Source organism: Lepus europaeus, chromosome 3, assembly GCF_033115175.1.
Source record: "Lepus europaeus isolate LE1 chromosome 3, mLepTim1.pri, whole genome shotgun sequence".
Lineage (NCBI taxonomy): Eukaryota > Metazoa > Chordata > Mammalia > Lagomorpha > Leporidae > Lepus > Lepus europaeus.
Window position 1 is genome coordinate 80,265,534 of NC_084829.1, and position 17,708 is coordinate 80,283,241.

Here is a 17,708-nt window from a genome sequence, read left to right on the forward strand (position 1 = left end):
GCTATTAAATTATTTTTCATGTAATGTTTCATTAACCTTTGAGTATGACTTTTCCCTTCTCTGATTTTCTTGTATTCCCAGGTTGTATATTTTTCCCTATATTTTTATTGAAGTACAGTGTATGATCTTCAGTTTAGATTCCTGAAATTTGATCATATTTAAAAGTTGAAGGGGCCAGTGCTGTGGTGTAGTGGGCTAGGTCTCCGCCTGCAGCGCCAGCAGCACATATGGGTGCCAGTTCATGTACAGGCTGTGCCTCTTCTAGTCCAGCTCTGTGCTGTGGCCTGGGAAGATGGTGAAGATTGGTCCTAGGGCTTGGGCTCCTGCAGCTGTGTGGGAGACCCGGAAGAGGTTCCTGGTCCCTGGCTTCAGATCGGCCCAGCTGCAGCCATTGTGGCTGTCTGGGGAGTGAACCAGTGATGGAAAACTTCTCTCTCTGCCTCTGTCTCTCTGTGACTCTGCCTTTCAAAAAAATAAATAAATCATATAAAAGTTGAAAAGGTTTTCTGTATTCTGTTTTTAGTGAAGGAATAATTCTTTACAAGATAAATCTAATATGTACATTAGTATATTTTTGTAAAATTAGTGTATTAGATATCTGTACTCTATTTCCAAAACATGTCTTCCTATTTCAGTAAGATTTTATTATAAAGTAATCTGGAACAGTTACATAGTCCATATAACTAAATATTATAAATATATGCAAGATAAATAATGTATAGCTTGAATTAATCAATACCCATTTTTATGATCATTTTGTAAAGAAAAATTAATATAAAAATAATTTCATAGTAGTAAGATAATGTCAATTTCCAGTTTGAATAACTCTTCTTTTAAAAAATATACATGAATTTAGATGGTTTGCTAACCTTTGAAAGGAGAAAAATTGACAAGTTCAATTCTTATAGCCACCTTTATTTGAACTTTGATACTGTAATATAAAGAGTTCTCCTATCATTGTTCCATAGTGATATACTATGTATGCTCATTTCATGTGAGCTTTTCTACTACTAGGCTTATCTACTGGAATCTTGGACAGGGTTTTTGTTTTGTTTTTGTTTTTGTTTTTTTTTAACCTACCTGAGCCTCAATTTTTTTGGTTTTTGTTTGTTTGCCTTTGAAACTGAGAAAACAGCCTCTCTTCATTTGCCAACTTAATGCTGGGCTTTAGCCTACCAGTAGTGAACTATCTACTACTACCAGTAGTTTCTTATCTGCCCTTCTCAATCCTGTTTCTCATTCAAAGAACACAACAAGCAAGTAGTTGTACATTTAGTTGCAATAAGTATATGAAGGAAAATAGTGTTGAATATGTGGAAAATGAGGTAGCCCAACCTCAGCTGGAGGCCAGTAGAGCCTTTCTTGAAAGAAAGAAGACCCAGAGGAACTTGCAGAGTGGGAGTAAAGTAGTAAGAAGAGAGCACTGCACAGAGAAAGATGAATTGGCAAAGGTTCCTTGGCAGAAAGGAGCACTATTCCCAATGAGAAGATGCAGCTGTGAGGTAGGCAGGGGCCAGCTCTTACAGAGCCTTGTTCATTATTCTATGGCTTTTATTCTTTATCTTAGGAGCAATGGGAAGACACTGAAGGGAAAAAGGCAAGTGCCATTATCAGATTTGTGTATTAGAAAAATTATTCTGGCTGCAGTGTGGAGTATGGATCTGAGAAACAAAAATGGATGTGGGGAGACCTGCTCTAGTGCAGGTGAGAGGTGGTGGTTACTTGTGCTAACAAGATGGGGGGAGTGAAGAAAGAGAAATGAGTGGATTAGCAGTATATTAAGGAAGACAGATCAAAAAGGCTTAGTATTAGATTAGTAAATGCTAAGCATTATGCCAAGTACTTTATATATATATATATATATATATATATATGTATGTATATATATATATTGTATTTTCATCCTCATAACTATAAAATGTAGGAATTACTGTTATCTCAATTACAGTAGTCCCCCCCCCTTATCCATAATTTCTGTTATTAAGGTCAACTGTGGTCTGAAATATTAAATGGATAAACCAAGAATTAAAGAATTTGTAATTTTCAGTTGTGCCCCATTCTAACAAAGAAATCCATCCTGCCTGGAATGTTAATCATCCCTTTGTCCAGTGTACCAATACTATTTTTGCTATCCACCAGTAGTCAGATACAGATGGACTATATTCCAGTGCTTGTGTTCAGGTAACTCTTACATAGTGTTCTAACACACATTACAGAGTCTATGTTCATCTCACTTGATTTCATCATGCAGGCGTTGTATTACCTTATATCATCACAAAATGAGTTAAGTATAATAAATTATTTTGAGAGAAAGGCCATATAATATAACTTTTATTACAACGTATTGTAGATATTGTTCTATATTATTACTGCTAATCTATTGTGCCCAGTTTATAAATTAAACTTTGTCATTAGTATATTAAAAAAAATACATAGTATACATGGGTTTCAGTGATATCTGTAGTTGCAGACCTTATCTGAGGGGTCTTGGGATATATCCCCTGTGGATAAGGGATGAGAAGGAACTGCCAAATACAGGTGAGGAACATGAGATTTAAAGAGTTAAATAAATAGCATCACCTATTTAGTGAGTGGTAGAGACTTAGCTGACTGAGGGCCCACACCCTTAACTATTATACTGAATGTGGGGGAATTGGGGAAGGGAAGAAGTGAAGGTACCAAGAATGACCCCTAAGCGTCTGTCTTCCTGACCTTGATGAATGGTGGTGTTGTGCACCAAAGCAAGGAATACTGGTTGAGGCCCAGCTTTGGGCAGCCAAGTATTTTGTTCATATATTAATATGGTCACTTTTTATGATCTTACTCAAATTCAAATTATACCCTGGCACAATCACCCCCCAGAAATTCATGATGTATACAGCCTTGTTTATTTAAAGTAATCCAGGAAATGTTCTTGATGATTGTACTTTTCATGTCCTTACAGGAAGAGAAAGGTTAATACATTCCAGCTATACTCTAGGAGTTTTTTCTTATATTATAATTAACTTTCTAGATTATAAACTACTTCCTTTTTTTTAAATATTTTTTTTTAATTTTTTTTTTTTTTTTTTTTTGACAGGCAGAGTGGACAGTGAGAGAGACAGACAGAAAGAAAGGTCTTCCTTTTTGCCGTTGGTTCACCCTCCAATGGCCGCCGCGGCTGGTGCGCTGCGGCCGGCGCACCACGCTGATCCGATGGCAGGAGCCAGGTGCTTCTCCTGGTCTCCCATGGGGTGCAGGGCCCAAGCACTTGGACCATCCTCCATCTGTACTCCCTGGCCACAGCAGAGAGCTGGCCTGGAAGAGGGGCAACTGGGACAGAATCCGTGCCCCGACCGGGACTAGAACCCGGTGTGCCGGCGCCGCAAGGTGGAGGATTAGCCTGTTGAGCCGCGGCGCCGGCTTATAAACTGCTTCTTTTATTCTTTCCATCTAATACAATGTCTGGCACATGAGTGGAATAACTACTCACTGAAAGAAAATAAAATTACAAATATTCTTTACACATTTGAACAAAAATTTCAATTCATATGGTCTTGAACAGATTACCTATTAGATTTTATTTGCAGTTCTAAAAATTTTATTTTTAACTTTATGTATCTCAATCTTTGCAGTTATAACAGTGATTTCATGAAGTAGATTATTTTAAATAGTCACTTTCTTGAAAGCAAGAATCCTAAAGACTTGTACATATATGTATTTTTGCCCTCAAGTACCTAAGACTATGCATGCAATAAATAATAAATACTTGGTGAATGAATATGTACTAATCTATTCATTAGGATCATGTCAATATTTTTTGTTGATTATCATAAGCATTTAAATCACTATAAGAACTTCTTTGACTCAGTAGAATATATAAAATAAGTTGTGATCACTTCTTGACCATTTGGGTAAGATCAAGCATAGATTAAATTGTGAATAATCTAATTTAAACTTCTCTCAAAAGGTCACCATTTCTAATTCCTAAATTAAACATTTATCCACCCAAACTTTTTTTTTTTTAAATCTCTACCAGATATCTTCAGTGTCTCTTGAAAATCCTACAGAAGTATTTGAAGATGGCGAAAATCCCCCAAGTAGTCGATCGTCAGAGAGTGGATTTACTGAATTTATACAATATCAAGCAGACCGAACTGATGACATTGACAGAGAACTGAGTGACGGGCAAGGGGTAGCTCCCATCCCAATTTGTAGCACATCCTCCGAGACAGAAACAGCTTCCACTGTGGGATCTGAAGAAACCATCATCCATCCCCGTTCCATAGTCACCCAGGGAACAGCAACACGAAGTGGGAAGACAGCCCAAAAGACTGCTATGCAGTGCTGTCTGGAGTATGTCCAACAGTTTTTAACCAGACTTATCAACCTCTACATCATTCAGAATAACTATTTTTCTCAGGCATTAGCTACCGAACGTCAAGGGGATCTCAGTAGAGAGCAGGAAGAGACTTCAAAATGGGACAGGGATTCACAAGGAGATGTAAAGGAGAGAAACATAAGTAAACAAAAAACTACAAAAGAATACCTTTCCGCCTTCCTTGCTGCCTGTCAGCTCTTCCTAGAGTGCTCAAGTTTTCCAGTGTACATTGCTGAGGGGAACCATACATCAGAGCTGTGTTCTGAAAAGTTAGAGACCGGTAAGGTTATCTGCTTTATTTACATTTCAGTATTTTCTGGAGCATTCTGTACTTACATTCGGCTCTTAAAGCTGTGATTTTTTTTGGCTAGTTAATTATTGTTAATGTATCATTTTAACTTACTACTTTTTAAAAAGTAAAATACTGTTATAGGCAAATTGGAATGAGGAAAGATTTTGTGATTTTTGTGTCATTCACTTGCAAGTGAGGAGAAGCTAAAAAGGAAATTTGTAGAGAAAACTATTTTAAGAGATCCACAGGTCAGAGCCTAAAGGTATTAAATAGAGTTGTTTTGTTTTTTGAAACTAAGAGTCTATGTAAAATGTTTAGTGTGCTGACCTCTGATTGCTGCTGTCTTTTGTTTCAGACTGTGAGCACGTGCAGCCTCCACAGTGGCTCCAGACTCTGATGAATGCTTGTAGCCAAGCAAGTGATTTCAGTGTGCAGAGTGTTGCTATTTCACTAGTCATGGACCTAGTAGGACTGACTCAGTCTGTGGCCATGGTCACTGGGGAAAACATCAACAGCGTGGATACTGCGCAACCCTTAAGTCCAAATCAGGGAAGAGTAGCTGTGGTTATTAGACCTCCCCTTACCCAGGGCAATTTGAGGTACATAGCCGAGAAGACTGGATTTTTCAAGGTAAATTCTAAGACATACATACATAAATAAGATCATCACTGCATGTATGATATTTGATCTAGCTTACTGAAAAGTTGTTTTAAAGATGGTAACTGGGCTTAGTTAAGCACTTCTAATATCATACCATATGAAAATGATGCCACATGTGGTATGTACTGCTTTCTCCTCTTGTCCCCAGATTTTGTGTGTTGCAGGGGGGAATGGAAGATAAGGATAAAGGAGAATATTAGGGTAAATGAAGACAAGTATTAGAGCACTGAAGCCATAGAAAATAATTTAGATGCAAAAAAGGAATATGCATTTATGCAGCAGAACTTCTTTCCAGATTAAATTATAGTGGCACTTTTGCTTTACATAAAGTAAAATTTCAGCTCTTAAAACCCCCCATGAAAAGTTTTTCTGAGTCTCCATTTTATCTGATAGTCATCTGTAATATATCTTTCATCAAAAAAATACAGTCTTTAATTTCTACCACAACAGTATAGATGTGTAGATTTCTTCCTCAAAGAAAGAATGACAGGTTTATTTGGATCATATTATAGCTTAAGCAGGTAAATTCTTTATATGTAAAAAAAAAAATTTAATCTGATGTCAAGTCATTATGCCCACCCAAATATTTCCTTCTGGTTGATTAGGGTTGGATTCTACAACATTGTGATGATGATTCCTGAAGATCTTACATTTTGATTAAAGCTGCCATTGATCTAGTGTTATGTTAACACATCTAGCTCCAAAATGCATATGAGATAGTTGATGAAAGTCCTAAATAGTTTGTATATTTGAACTATAAATTGATTTCATTCTGTAACATACAACCATGAATATGATTTTCTGAGAGAGACCAAATATTAGTGTGTAATCTAGTAGAAAATATTTGTTAAATGTTTTTGTTTGTAGATTTGTGACAATCACTTTTATATCTTTTTCTGTAGCATGTAGCTTTAATACTATGGGACCAGCTGGGAGACGGGACACCTCAGCACCACCAGAAGAGTGTGGAACTATTTTATCAACTACATAACCTGGTCCCTTCTTCGAGCATCTGTGAGGATGTTATAAGTCATCAGTTAACTCATAAAGATAAGGTAAATTCTTCTCTTAAAATGTACACACACCCTTTAGACAAAAGGTAATTAAAAGAAACTCTAGGAAAATTATTGTAGCTAGCATTTGAATAAGAGATAACAGAGCCTTGTTCAAAGTGATCTTAATATCTTTAAAATAGATGTATTCTCCTTATAAAGCAAATTTCTTTCCAAAATTGTCAGTAATGTGAATAAGTATATATTCAGTATCAAATGCCAGCTTTATTTCTTGGTTCAGGATACCAGTATGGGTAATAATGATTAAAGTTATAACTAGTCTAGGTTCTTGGGTCATTTAAAAGACTCAGTGGCCTCAGTTATAGAACTGATACATGTGAAATAGAATAATGTATAAATTAAATTTATAAGCTATAGGATGCAAAATTGTGATATATTACATGCATTATGATAAATACTTAATTTTGTATCCTAATGTATTTGAAGTGATACATAAGTCATTTATAATAGATGAATTATGAGTGGACTTGAGAAGAAACTGAAACAATCATTTTAATTGACCTATAAATTTAATTTTATTAATGAGCTTTTAGAAGTAGATTGCCCTGTTTTTTTATTTATAAATTGTGAAAATATTATTTTATTTGGTTTCTTCCTTTAAGATTTCAGTACAATTTTAGAGAGCAACCAAATTTTTACAAATACTAGTTAAATATTTTGCTGAATTTCAGTTTTGTTTCCATATTGGATATAATTTTAGAAAGATTATTCTTTTTTTTTTTTTTGACAGGCAGAGTTAGACAGTGAGAGAGGCATAGAGAAAGGTCTTCCTTCCATTAGTTCACCCCCCCAAATGGCCACTACGGCCGGCATGCTGTGCCGATCTGAAGCCAGGAGCCAGGTGCTTCCTCCTGGTCTCCCATGTGGGTGCAGGACCCAAGCACTTAGGCCATCCTCCACTGCCTTCCCAGGCCACAGCAGAGAGCTGGACTGGAAGATGAACAACTGGAACAGAACCGGTGTCCTAACTGGGCCTAGAACCTGGAGTACTGGCGCCACAGGTGGAGGATTAGCCTAGTAAGCCACAGCGCTGGACAGAAAGATTATTCTTAACATTGTTTACAATTTATCTTTAAAATATGCCCAGCCAGTTTGTGGGTAAAATTAGGCTGAGGTATTTTGTGGTATCCCATGTATCTTTGACAAGATGTTTAGATTTTTCTTTAAGAGAATTTTATATAAAAGTACATCATAGGTTTCTTGATATTAAATATTGCTTGCATTTGTACCAAAGTTTACAGATCCTGTTTTTTTTTTTTTTCCCAAAGAAACCTTTTATTTAAGGACATAAGTACAACTTTAGGAATATAGTGATTCTTCCCACCATACCTGCCCTCCCACAGTCCTGCCCTTCCTTTTCCTCCCCCATTCCCAGTCCCATTCTCCATTAAGATTCATTTTCAGTTACCTTTATATACAAAAAACCAGCTGTATACTAAGTAAAGATTTCAACAATTTGCACACACACCTACACACACAAACTTTGAGAACAAGTTTTAGTTAATTCTCATATTACAGCTCATTGAGGACAGAGGTCCTCCTTGACAAGTAAGTACACAGTGATTCCTGTTGTTTAACAATTAACACTCTCATGTATAGCATCAGTGACTACCCGAGGCTCTTGACATGAACTGCCTAGGCTATGGAAGCCTTTTGAGTGCACAAACCCTGTCAGTATTTGGACAAGGCCATAAGCAAAGTAGTTCTCTCCTCCCTTCAGAGAAAAGTATATCCTTTTATGGCCATTTCTTTTCACTGAGGTCTCACTCATAGAGATCCTTCATGTAAGACTTTTTTGCCACAGTGGCTTGGCTTTCCATGCCTGAAATTCTCTCATGGGCTTCTCAGCCAGACCAGAAGGCCTTAAGGGCTGACTCTGAGGTCAGAGTGCTGTTTAAAGAGATTGTCATCCTGTGAGTCATGTTGGAACATTCTCTCCTTTTTAATTCTATTATTGCCAGATACTTGATCTCATTTATATGATCTCTTTAACATTTAATCCTATCTATATGATCACTTTAACACTTAAGATGGCATTTTTACCACTCAGCTTAATGGATTTGGGGTACTATGACAAGTTTTTAAACTGTACCCTAGAAATGAGGCCATCAGAATGTATGCAGAACCATATAGCTTTACAGTTAAAAACTTCCTCTTCCCTTTCTTATTCACACTTTTTTAAATGAGATCAATTTTAATTGACTTTATTAAAATATGATTAACTCTTTTAAGTAATGAGTTCAAAAATTGAAGAAGAAAAAAATACTGTATCTCGACAGTTGAGACAAGGGCTATTCAAGACATTGCTTCTCTAAGTGTCAATTTCACTGCTACAGAATTTTTTAGGTACTCTATTATCACAGATCAGGGAGAACATGTGATATTTGTCCCTTTGTGGCTGGCTTATTTCACTAAGTATGATGTTTTCCAGATGTATCCATTTTGTTGCAAATGACTGGATTTCATTTTTTTTACCACTGTGTAGTATTCCATACTGTACATATCCCATAGTATTTAAATCCAGTCTTCGGCTGATGGACATTTAGGTTGATTCCATATCCTAGATATTGTGGATTGAGCTGTGATAAACATGTGGGTGCAGATAACTCTTATTTGCTGATTTCATTTCCCTTGGGTAAATTCCCAGGAGTGGGATGGCTGAATAATATGGTAGGTCTATATTCAGATTTCTGAAGTATCTCCATAATGTGTTCCATAGTAGTTTTACCAGTTTACAGTCCCACCAACAGTGGATTAGGGTACATCCTCAGGAGCATTTGTTGTTTGTTGATTTCTGTATAAAAGCCATTCTAACTGGGCTGAGGTAAAACCTCATCGTGTTTTGATTTGCATTTCCCTGATGGCTAGTGATCCTGAACATTTTTTCATGTGTCTATTGGCCAATTAGATTTACTCTTGAAAAATGCCAGTTTAAGTCCTTTGCTCATTTCTTAACTGCATTTTTGTTTAGTAGTTGTAGAGTTTTTGATCTCTTTGTAGATTCTGGTTATTAATCCTTTATCAGTTGCATAGTTTGCAAATACTTTCTCCCATTCTGTCAGTTGCCTCTTCACTTTCCTGAGAGTTTCTTTTGCAGTACAGAAGCTTCTCAATTTGATGGAATCCCACTTGTTAATTTTGGCATCGATTGACAGTGCCTCTGGTGTCTTTTCCAAGAACTCTTTGCCTGTGCCAATGTCTTGCAGGGTTTCTCCAATGTGCTGTAACAATTTGATAGTATCAGATCATAGATTTAGGTCATAAATCCATTTTTGAATGCATTTTTGTGTAAGGTGTAAGGTAGGGGTCCTGCTTCATACTTATGCATGTAGAAATCCAGTTTTCCCAGCACCATTTGTTGAAGAGACTAACCTTGCTCCAGGGATTGGTTTTAGCTCCTTGCTCAAATATAAGTTACTTGTAAATGCTTTGATTGATTTCTGGCGTTTCCATTCTGTTCCATTGATCTAACCATCTGTTTTTGTACCAGTATCAGGCTGTTTTGATTGTAACTGCCTTGTATTATGTCTTGAACTCTGGTATTGTGATGCCTAAGCTTTTTGTTGTATAAGATTGCTTTAGCTATTCAAGGTCTCCTATGTTTCCATACAAATTTCAGCATCATTATCTCATTTTTCATCTCTAATTTTATTTATTTGGGTCTTTTCTCTCCTTTTATTGGTTAGTTGGGCCAATGTTGTGTCAATTTTGTTAATTTTTTTTAAAAAAACCAGCTCTTTGTTTTGCTTATCATTTGTATTGATTTTTGGTTTCGATTTTGTTAATTTCTTTAATTTTAACTATTTCTCCTACTATTTTTGGGTTTGGTTTGCTGTTACTTTTCTAGATTCTTGAGATTATAGCTCATTTATTTGGTGCCTTTTCAGTCTCTTGATGTAGGCACCAATTGCTATAAACTTTCCTCTTCACACTGCTTTTGCCGTATTTCATAATTTTTTTTTTTTAGATTTATTTATTTACTTGAAAGAGTTACACAGAGAGAGAAGGAGAAGCAGAGAGAGAGGTCTTCCATCCACTGGTTCACTCCCCAGTTGGCTGCAACGGCCAGAGCTGCACCAATTGAAAGCCAGGAGCCAGAAGTTTCTTCCAGGTCTCCCATGTGGGTGCAGGGGCCCAAGGATTTGGGCCATCTTCCACTGCTTTCCCAGGCCACAGCAGAGAGCTGGATCTGAAGTGGAGCAGCCGAGCCTGGACCCGGTGCCCATTTGGGATGCTGGCACTGCCGGCACTGGCTTTACCCACTATACCACAGCGCTGGCCCCTCCCATAAGTTTTGATATATTCTATTGTTGTCTTCATTTGTTTCCAAAATTTTTTGGTTTCTTTTTTGATTTCTTCTATGACCCATTTTTCATTCAGGAGCATGTTGTTCAGTCTCCATGTGTTCGCATATGTTCTAAAAATTCCCGAGTTGGTGATTTCCAGCTTCATTGTATTGTGTTCCGAGAAATGCATGGTATGATTTAGATTTTTTTGAATTTGCTGAGACTTGCTTTATGGCCTAGCATGTGATCAAACCTAGAGAAAGTTCCATGCACTGGTGAAAAGAATGTGTATCCTGCATTTGTAGGACAAAAAGTTCTGTAGATATCTGTTAGGTCCATTTGGTCTATAGTGTCGATTAACTCTGTTTCCTTGCTGACTTTCTGTCTGGTTGATTTGTCCATTGCTGAAAGTGGGGTGTTGAAATCCCCCATTACTATTGTATTGGAGTCTGTGTCTCCTTTTAGATCCCTTAACATTTCTTTTTAATAGCCAGGTGCCCTGTAATTGGGTGTATATACGTTTATAATAGTTAAATCTTCCTGTTGAACTGATCCCCTAATCATTACATAGTGCCCTTCTTTGCCTCTTTTAACAGTTTGTGTGTTAAAGTCTATTTTGTCTGATATTAGGATGGCTAAACCAGCTCTTTTTTTGGTTTCTATTAGCCTGGAATATCTTTTTCCATCCTTTCACTTTCAGTCTCAGTGCATCTTTGTTGGTGAAATATGTTACTTGTTGGGAACAAATAGATGGATTTTGTTTTTTAATCCATTCAGCCAGTCTGTTTCTTTTAACTGGAGATTTGAGGCCATTTACATTCAAGGTGACTGTTGATAAGTAACAACTTTGCCCTTCCGTTTTTGCATACATATTTCTTTTTTTTTTTTTTTTTTTTTTTTTGACAGGCAGAGTGGACAGTGAGAGAGAGAGAGACAGAGAGAAAGGTCTTCCTTTGCCGTTGGTTCACCCTCTAATGGCCGCCGCAGTAGCGCGCTGTGGCCGGCGCACCGCGCTGTTCTGATGGCAGGAGCCAGGTGCTTCTCCTGGTCTCCCATGGGGTGAGGCCAAACACTTGGGCCATCCTCCACTGCACTCCCTGGCCACAGCAGAGAGCTGGCCTGGAAGAGGGGCAACCGGGACAGGATCGGTGCCCCGACCGGGACTAGAACCCGGTGTGCCGGCGCCGCAAGGCGGAGGATTAGCCTGTTGAGCCACGGCGCCGGCCTGCATACATATTTCTATTTGTTTACTTTAGACTTCCTTTGTACCATACATATTTCTATTTGTTTACTTTATATTTCCTTTGTACTTTTTTAAGATTTATTTATTTATTTGAAAGTCAGAGTTACACAGAGAGAGGAGAGGATGAGAGAGAGAGAGAGAGAGAGAGAGTGGTCTTCCATCTGATGGTTCACTCTCTAATTGGCCACAATGGCTGCAGCTGCGCCGATTCTAAGCCAGGAGCTTCTTCCCAGTCTCCCATGCGGGTGCAGGCGCTCAAGGACTTGGGCCATCTTCCATTGCTTTCCCAGGCCATAGCAGCCAGGTCTCGAAGCAGTGCCCATATGGGATGCTGGCACTTCAGGTCAGAGCATTAACCCACTGCACCACAGTGCCAGCCCCTCCTTTGTACTTTTACTGAGATTTTCTTCCTTTACTTTTTTTTTTTGAATTACGTATTCAATTTTAATGCACCCATTTTAAATTAGCCCTTGGTAGAAAACCATCCATGTTCCCTATAACCAGCGCGTGCTGAATTAGCGTCTAGATTATAATTCTCTAAACATGAGCCTGCCGTGTGGTGTCATTTCTTTTTTATTTTTTTATTTCATAAATGTAAATTTACAAAGTACAACTTTAGCATTGCTGTGGCTTTTTCCCCCCACAACCTCCCTTCTACCCACAGCCATCCCATCTCCCACTCCCTCTCCCATCCCACTCTTCATCAAGATTCATTTTCAATTATCTTTATATACAGAATATCAACTTAGTATATACTAAGCAAAGATTTCAACAGACTGCACCCACACAACCGCACAAGATATAGAGTACTGTTCAACTAGTAGTTTTACTGTTATTCTCATAGTAGAACACATTAAGGACAGAGATCCTACGTGGGGAGCAGGTGCACAGTGACTCCCGTTGTTGATTTAACAGTTGACACTCTGATTTATGACGTCAGTAATCACCCGAGGCTCTTGCCATGAGCTGTCAAGGCTATGGAAGCCTCTTGAGCTCACCAACTCTGAACTTATTTAGTCAAGGCCATATCACAGTGGAGGTTCCTTCCTCCCTTCAGAGGAAGGTGCCTCCTTCTTTGATGGCCCATTCTTTCTGCTGGGATCTCATTCACCAAGATCTTTGATTCAGGTCATTTTGGCCACAGTGTCTTGGCTTTCCATGCCTGCAAGACTCTCATGGGCCTTTTAGCCAGATCCGAATGCCCCAAGGGTTGATTCTGAGGCCGGAGTGCTGTTTAGGGCATTTGCCATTGTATGAGTCTGCTGTGTATCCTGCTTACCCTGCAGGATCATTCCCTCCCTTTTAATTCTATCCTTCATTATTTGCAGACACTGGTCTTATTTGTGAAATATCTTCGACACTTAACCTATCTTTTTGATCAATTATGTACTTAACTTATCACTTTAACAAGTGAGATGGCATTGGTACATGCCTCTTTGATGAGATTGAATTGGAATCCCCTGGCACATTTCTAGCTCTACCATTGGAGGTAAGTCCGAGTGAGCATGTGCCGACCTGTATATCTCCTCCCTCTCTTATTCCCACTCTTATATTTAACAAAGATCACTTTTCCCTTAATTTTAAACGCCTAAGAATAATTGTGTATTAATTACAGAGTTCAACCAATGGTATTAAGTAGAACAAAAAACAAAAAAAATACTAAAAGGAATAAAATAGTAAGTTGTTCCTCAACAGTCAAGACAAGGGCTGATCTAGTCATTGTTTCTCATAGTGTCCATTTCACTTCAACAGGTTTCCTTTTAGGTGCTTAGTTGTCATCGATCAGGGAGAACATATGATATTTGTCCCTTTTGGACTGGCTTATTTCACTCAGCCTGATATTTTCCAGAGTCCTCCATTTTGTTGCAAAGGACCGGATTTCATTGTTTTTACTGCTGTATAGTATTCTATAGAGTACATATCCCATAATTTCTTTATCCAGTCATCTGTTGATGGACATTTAGGTTGATTAGGTTGTCTTAGCTATTGTGAATTGAGCTGCAATAAACATTGAGGTGCAGATACTCTTTTTTTTTTTTTCCAGTTTAATTCCCTTTGGGTAAATTCCAAGGAGTGGGATGGCTGGGTCATGTGGTAGGGCTATACTCAGGTTTCTGAGGACTCTCCAAACTGTCTTCCATAGTGGCTTTACCAGTTTGCATTCCCACAAGCAGTGAGTTAGTGTCCCTTTTTCCCCACATCCTCTCCAGCATCTATTGTTGGTAGATTTCTATATGTAAGCCATTCTTTTTTTTTTGGCAGGCAGAGTGGACAGTGAGAGAGAGAGAGAGACAGAGAGAAAGGTCTTCCTTTTTGCCATTGGTTCACTCTCCAATGGCCGCCGCGGCCGGCGCACCGCGTTGATCTGAAGGCAAGAGCCAAGTACTTCTCCTGGTCTCCCATGGGGTGCAGGGCCCAAGCACTTGGGCCATCCTCCACTGCACTCCCGGGCCACAGCAGAGAGCTGGCCTGGAAGAGGGGCAACCGGGACTAGAACCCAGTGTGCCAGCGCCGCTAGGTGCAGGATTAGCCTGTTGAGCCGCAGCACCAGCCTGTAAGCCATTCTAACTGGGGTGAGGTGAAACTTCATTGTGGTTTTGATTTGCATTTCCCTGATGGCTAGAGATCCAGAGCATTTTTTCATGTGTCTGTTGGCCATTTGGATTTCTTCTTTTGAAAAATGTCTGTTAAGGTCCTTGGCCTGTCTTTTTATTGGGTTGTTTGCTTTGTTGCTCTGGAGTTTGATCTTACATAGTAATGACTATGTTTCTGTGTTTCTGTGTGCAGCACATGCTTAAGCATCTTTTGCGGGGCTCGATGAGTGTTGACAAATTCTTTCAATTTCTGTTTGTTATGAAAGGTCTTTACTTCACCTTCATTTATAAATGAGAGTTTTGCAGAGTGTAGTATTCTGGGTTGACAGTTCTTTTCTCTTAAGACTTGGAATATATCTCACAGTTCTCTCCTAGCCTGTAGGGCTTCTGATGAGAAGTTTGCTGTTGAGTCTAATTGGAGATCCTCTGAAAGTAATCTGGCATTTATCTTGTGCACATTTTATAATCTTTTATTTATGTTTTACTATGGAGAGTTTGATTACAGTGTGTTGTGAAGTTCTTTTCTGGTCCTGTCTATTCAGAGTTCTATGTTGTTCCTGTACTTGGATGTCCCTTTCCTTCTCCAAATTGGAGAAATTTTCTGTTATTATTTCACTAAAAAGGCCTTCGAATCCTTTCTCTCTTTCTGTGTCTTCAGGAATTCCCAGAACCCATATGTTGGGTTGTTTGATAGTATCCTGTAGATTACCAACAGTATTTTTTAATTTTCTAATTTCTTCTTATGTTTGGTCTGACTGTAATATTTCCTTTGCTTTGCCTTCTCAGTTGGATATTCTTCTGCTTTCCACTGCATTTTTTATTTGTTCTATTGAATTCTTCATTTCCAATATTTTCTTTTGGTTTATCCTTAAGATCTCAATTTTGGGGGAGAAATTTTCTTTCATGTCCTGTATGGATTTCATTAGTTCATGCATTTGCTTCTATTTCTTCTAAATAGTCCTATGATCAATTTTTTGAATTCCATTTCTGGCATTTCTTCAGTCTCATCGTCTTCACAATCTAGTATTGAACTTTCTGTTCTTTTGGGGGTGTCATTCTGTTTTCCTTTTTCTTGTTTTTTGAATTGGTGCATTTGTTATTCAGCATTTGTGGAGATACTTGTTGGTTTCTTCCTTGTTTTTTCCCTGTGGCAGCTTTTATCTTTTTACTATACCTCTGCAGATTAATGGAGTGTCTGCTTTCAGTGAATACTCAGGGGCATGTGATGGGTGTGTCCATGGAGCTCTGTTCAGTGCTTCAGGATGAAGGGTATGTCTGAAATGACACACCCAGGTTTGTTGTGGTAAATCTTTTTTTTTTTTTTTTAAACCAGAGGGGATTTTTGTTCTTGTCTGTTGGGGTAGACTCAGCTAGTTGCTCTCCTCAAAGGAGGCCAGTGGCTGGGCGCAAGCCCCAGTGGGTATATTGTTCGTCTTCTCTGCCACAAGGGCCACACAAAGGATCTGTGTAGACTTCAGTGTAAGCTCAGATTCCCCAGCAGGTAACCAGGGAGCCCTGAACGCATGGAGTCTCTCACAGTGACTACCCAAAGTCCCAGCCACATCCTGAGTCCTCGCACACAGCCTCAGTGTTTTCACAGTCCTGGCACACAAACTTTCCATAGTCACGAGCACCCAGCCCCATCTGTTCTCCCCAGCAGACTGGGGAGTCTCCACTAGGCTGGTTGCTGGGCAGAGACACGAGTTGGCGCAGCTGTTAAATATGTCCAAAATGGCACCCGCTCTCTATTGGCTAGTTACAGGACACCATTGCAGGGTGATCAGGGTGAGAGAAATGTGCCCCTCCTTTTTTTTTTCTCCTCTAGTTTGGCAGGTACACTATCCCCCATGTGGCTCCAAGTTGAATTCCCTCTAGACTCTTCCTGCAGCTTTTTCGCCAGTGGCTTGGGCTGCTGCAGCCTGATCTCACCTCAGTCTCCAGTACTGGTACAGATGCTCTTGGCTGCTGGGGTCCTGAGTTGTGCGCGTCCATGCCCTTCGCATACTTCCACTGTGTCCCTCTAATTTGCTTAGAGTTTCCTCTGCTGTTTTCTCCCTAACTCTTCCCTGAGACTGTACTCTTTCCACTTTTTTAAAACTATCGCCTGTTTTTTAAAAATTCAAAATGCTAGTGAGTTTGAATAGATCATATTCAAAAAGGTGTTGTGTTGAGTAAATGAAGAATTTAATAAAGAGGGAAGGAGTACATGAGAGAAATGAGAAGTTTATTCCAAGAAAAATGTTAAAATTCTATTTCTACTTTAATACATTTTTTCAAAATTGATCAAATAAAATTTAAAGTCTTATATTTTATTAATTTGTTTTGCATGAAATATAAAAGGGCAAATTATATACTTTTTTTTACTTGTAGAACTTTTAATTCAAAGAAATACTTCCATATTCTCAGTAAAGATATATATCTATGAAAAACATTCAGACATGTAGAACAATACTTGTTGATGTACAAAACACAGACTTCATAAGGAAAGCATGTGTGAGCCCACAGAAAAATCAGACACAATTCTAGCCTGTGACAAGCAGTTTAGACAGTTACAGTGTCGTTTTTAAGGACTTTTTGTTGAAGGATTCCATGGTGTTAAAGGAAGACTATAACATTTTTGATAAGTCATAATATCTACTAAACTTATACATTAATGTTTGTTATATAATACCAAACATTTTTAAGTAAATTTTTTTGCAGTCATAGCCATTTTAATAATCTCAAAAGCAGTTTAATATTTTCTGTTAGAAATTTAAATGTTTAAATTTTGAGTCTAATAAACTTTGAATGTGACAAAAAATTCATTTGAGATTAATGTATAATTTCTGGGAGAAAAAATAATTTTGAGACTAAATGTTTATATTAAAGTAGAAGTGGGGTTGGAATGGCAGACCTTGGGACATCTACTTCTCCTACTAGAGTACCTGGTTTCAAGCCCAAACCCACTTCTGATTCCAGCTTCAGTTAATGTGCACCCTGGACAGCAGCCAGTTACGGCTCAAGTAAGTGGGTCCTTCCCACTCAGATTGGAGATCTGGATTGAGTTCTGGGACCTTTGGCTTCAGCCTGGCCCAGCCCTTGCTATTGCAGGCATTTTGGGAGTGAGCCAGCAGATGAAGGATTCTGCTAAGTCTCTTTCTGTGTTGCTGTGACTTTCAAATAAAATGAGATGGGAAAATACTTCCTAGATTCAAGGTATC

General features: G+C 38.5%; 1 protein-coding gene across 8 annotated transcripts in view; it reads left to right on the forward strand.

The window, feature by feature from the left end:
- Positions 1 to 17,708, forward strand: part of DOP1A (DOP1 leucine zipper like protein A) — a 117,048-nt gene that overhangs the window by 56,702 nt on the left and 42,638 nt on the right. For all 8 annotated transcript variants that reach the window (XR_009865501.1, XR_009865503.1, XR_009865502.1 and 5 more), the window contains exons 14-16: positions 4,019 to 4,640; positions 5,008 to 5,282; positions 6,215 to 6,367. Coding sequence is in view for 5 of the 8 variants with exons in the window: in XM_062186417.1 (XP_062042401.1) it covers positions 4,019 to 4,640; positions 5,008 to 5,282; positions 6,215 to 6,367 (1,050 nt within the window). In the remaining 3 variants the exon portion in view is untranslated. The remainder of the gene's footprint in view (positions 1 to 4,018; positions 4,641 to 5,007; positions 5,283 to 6,214; positions 6,368 to 17,708) is intronic.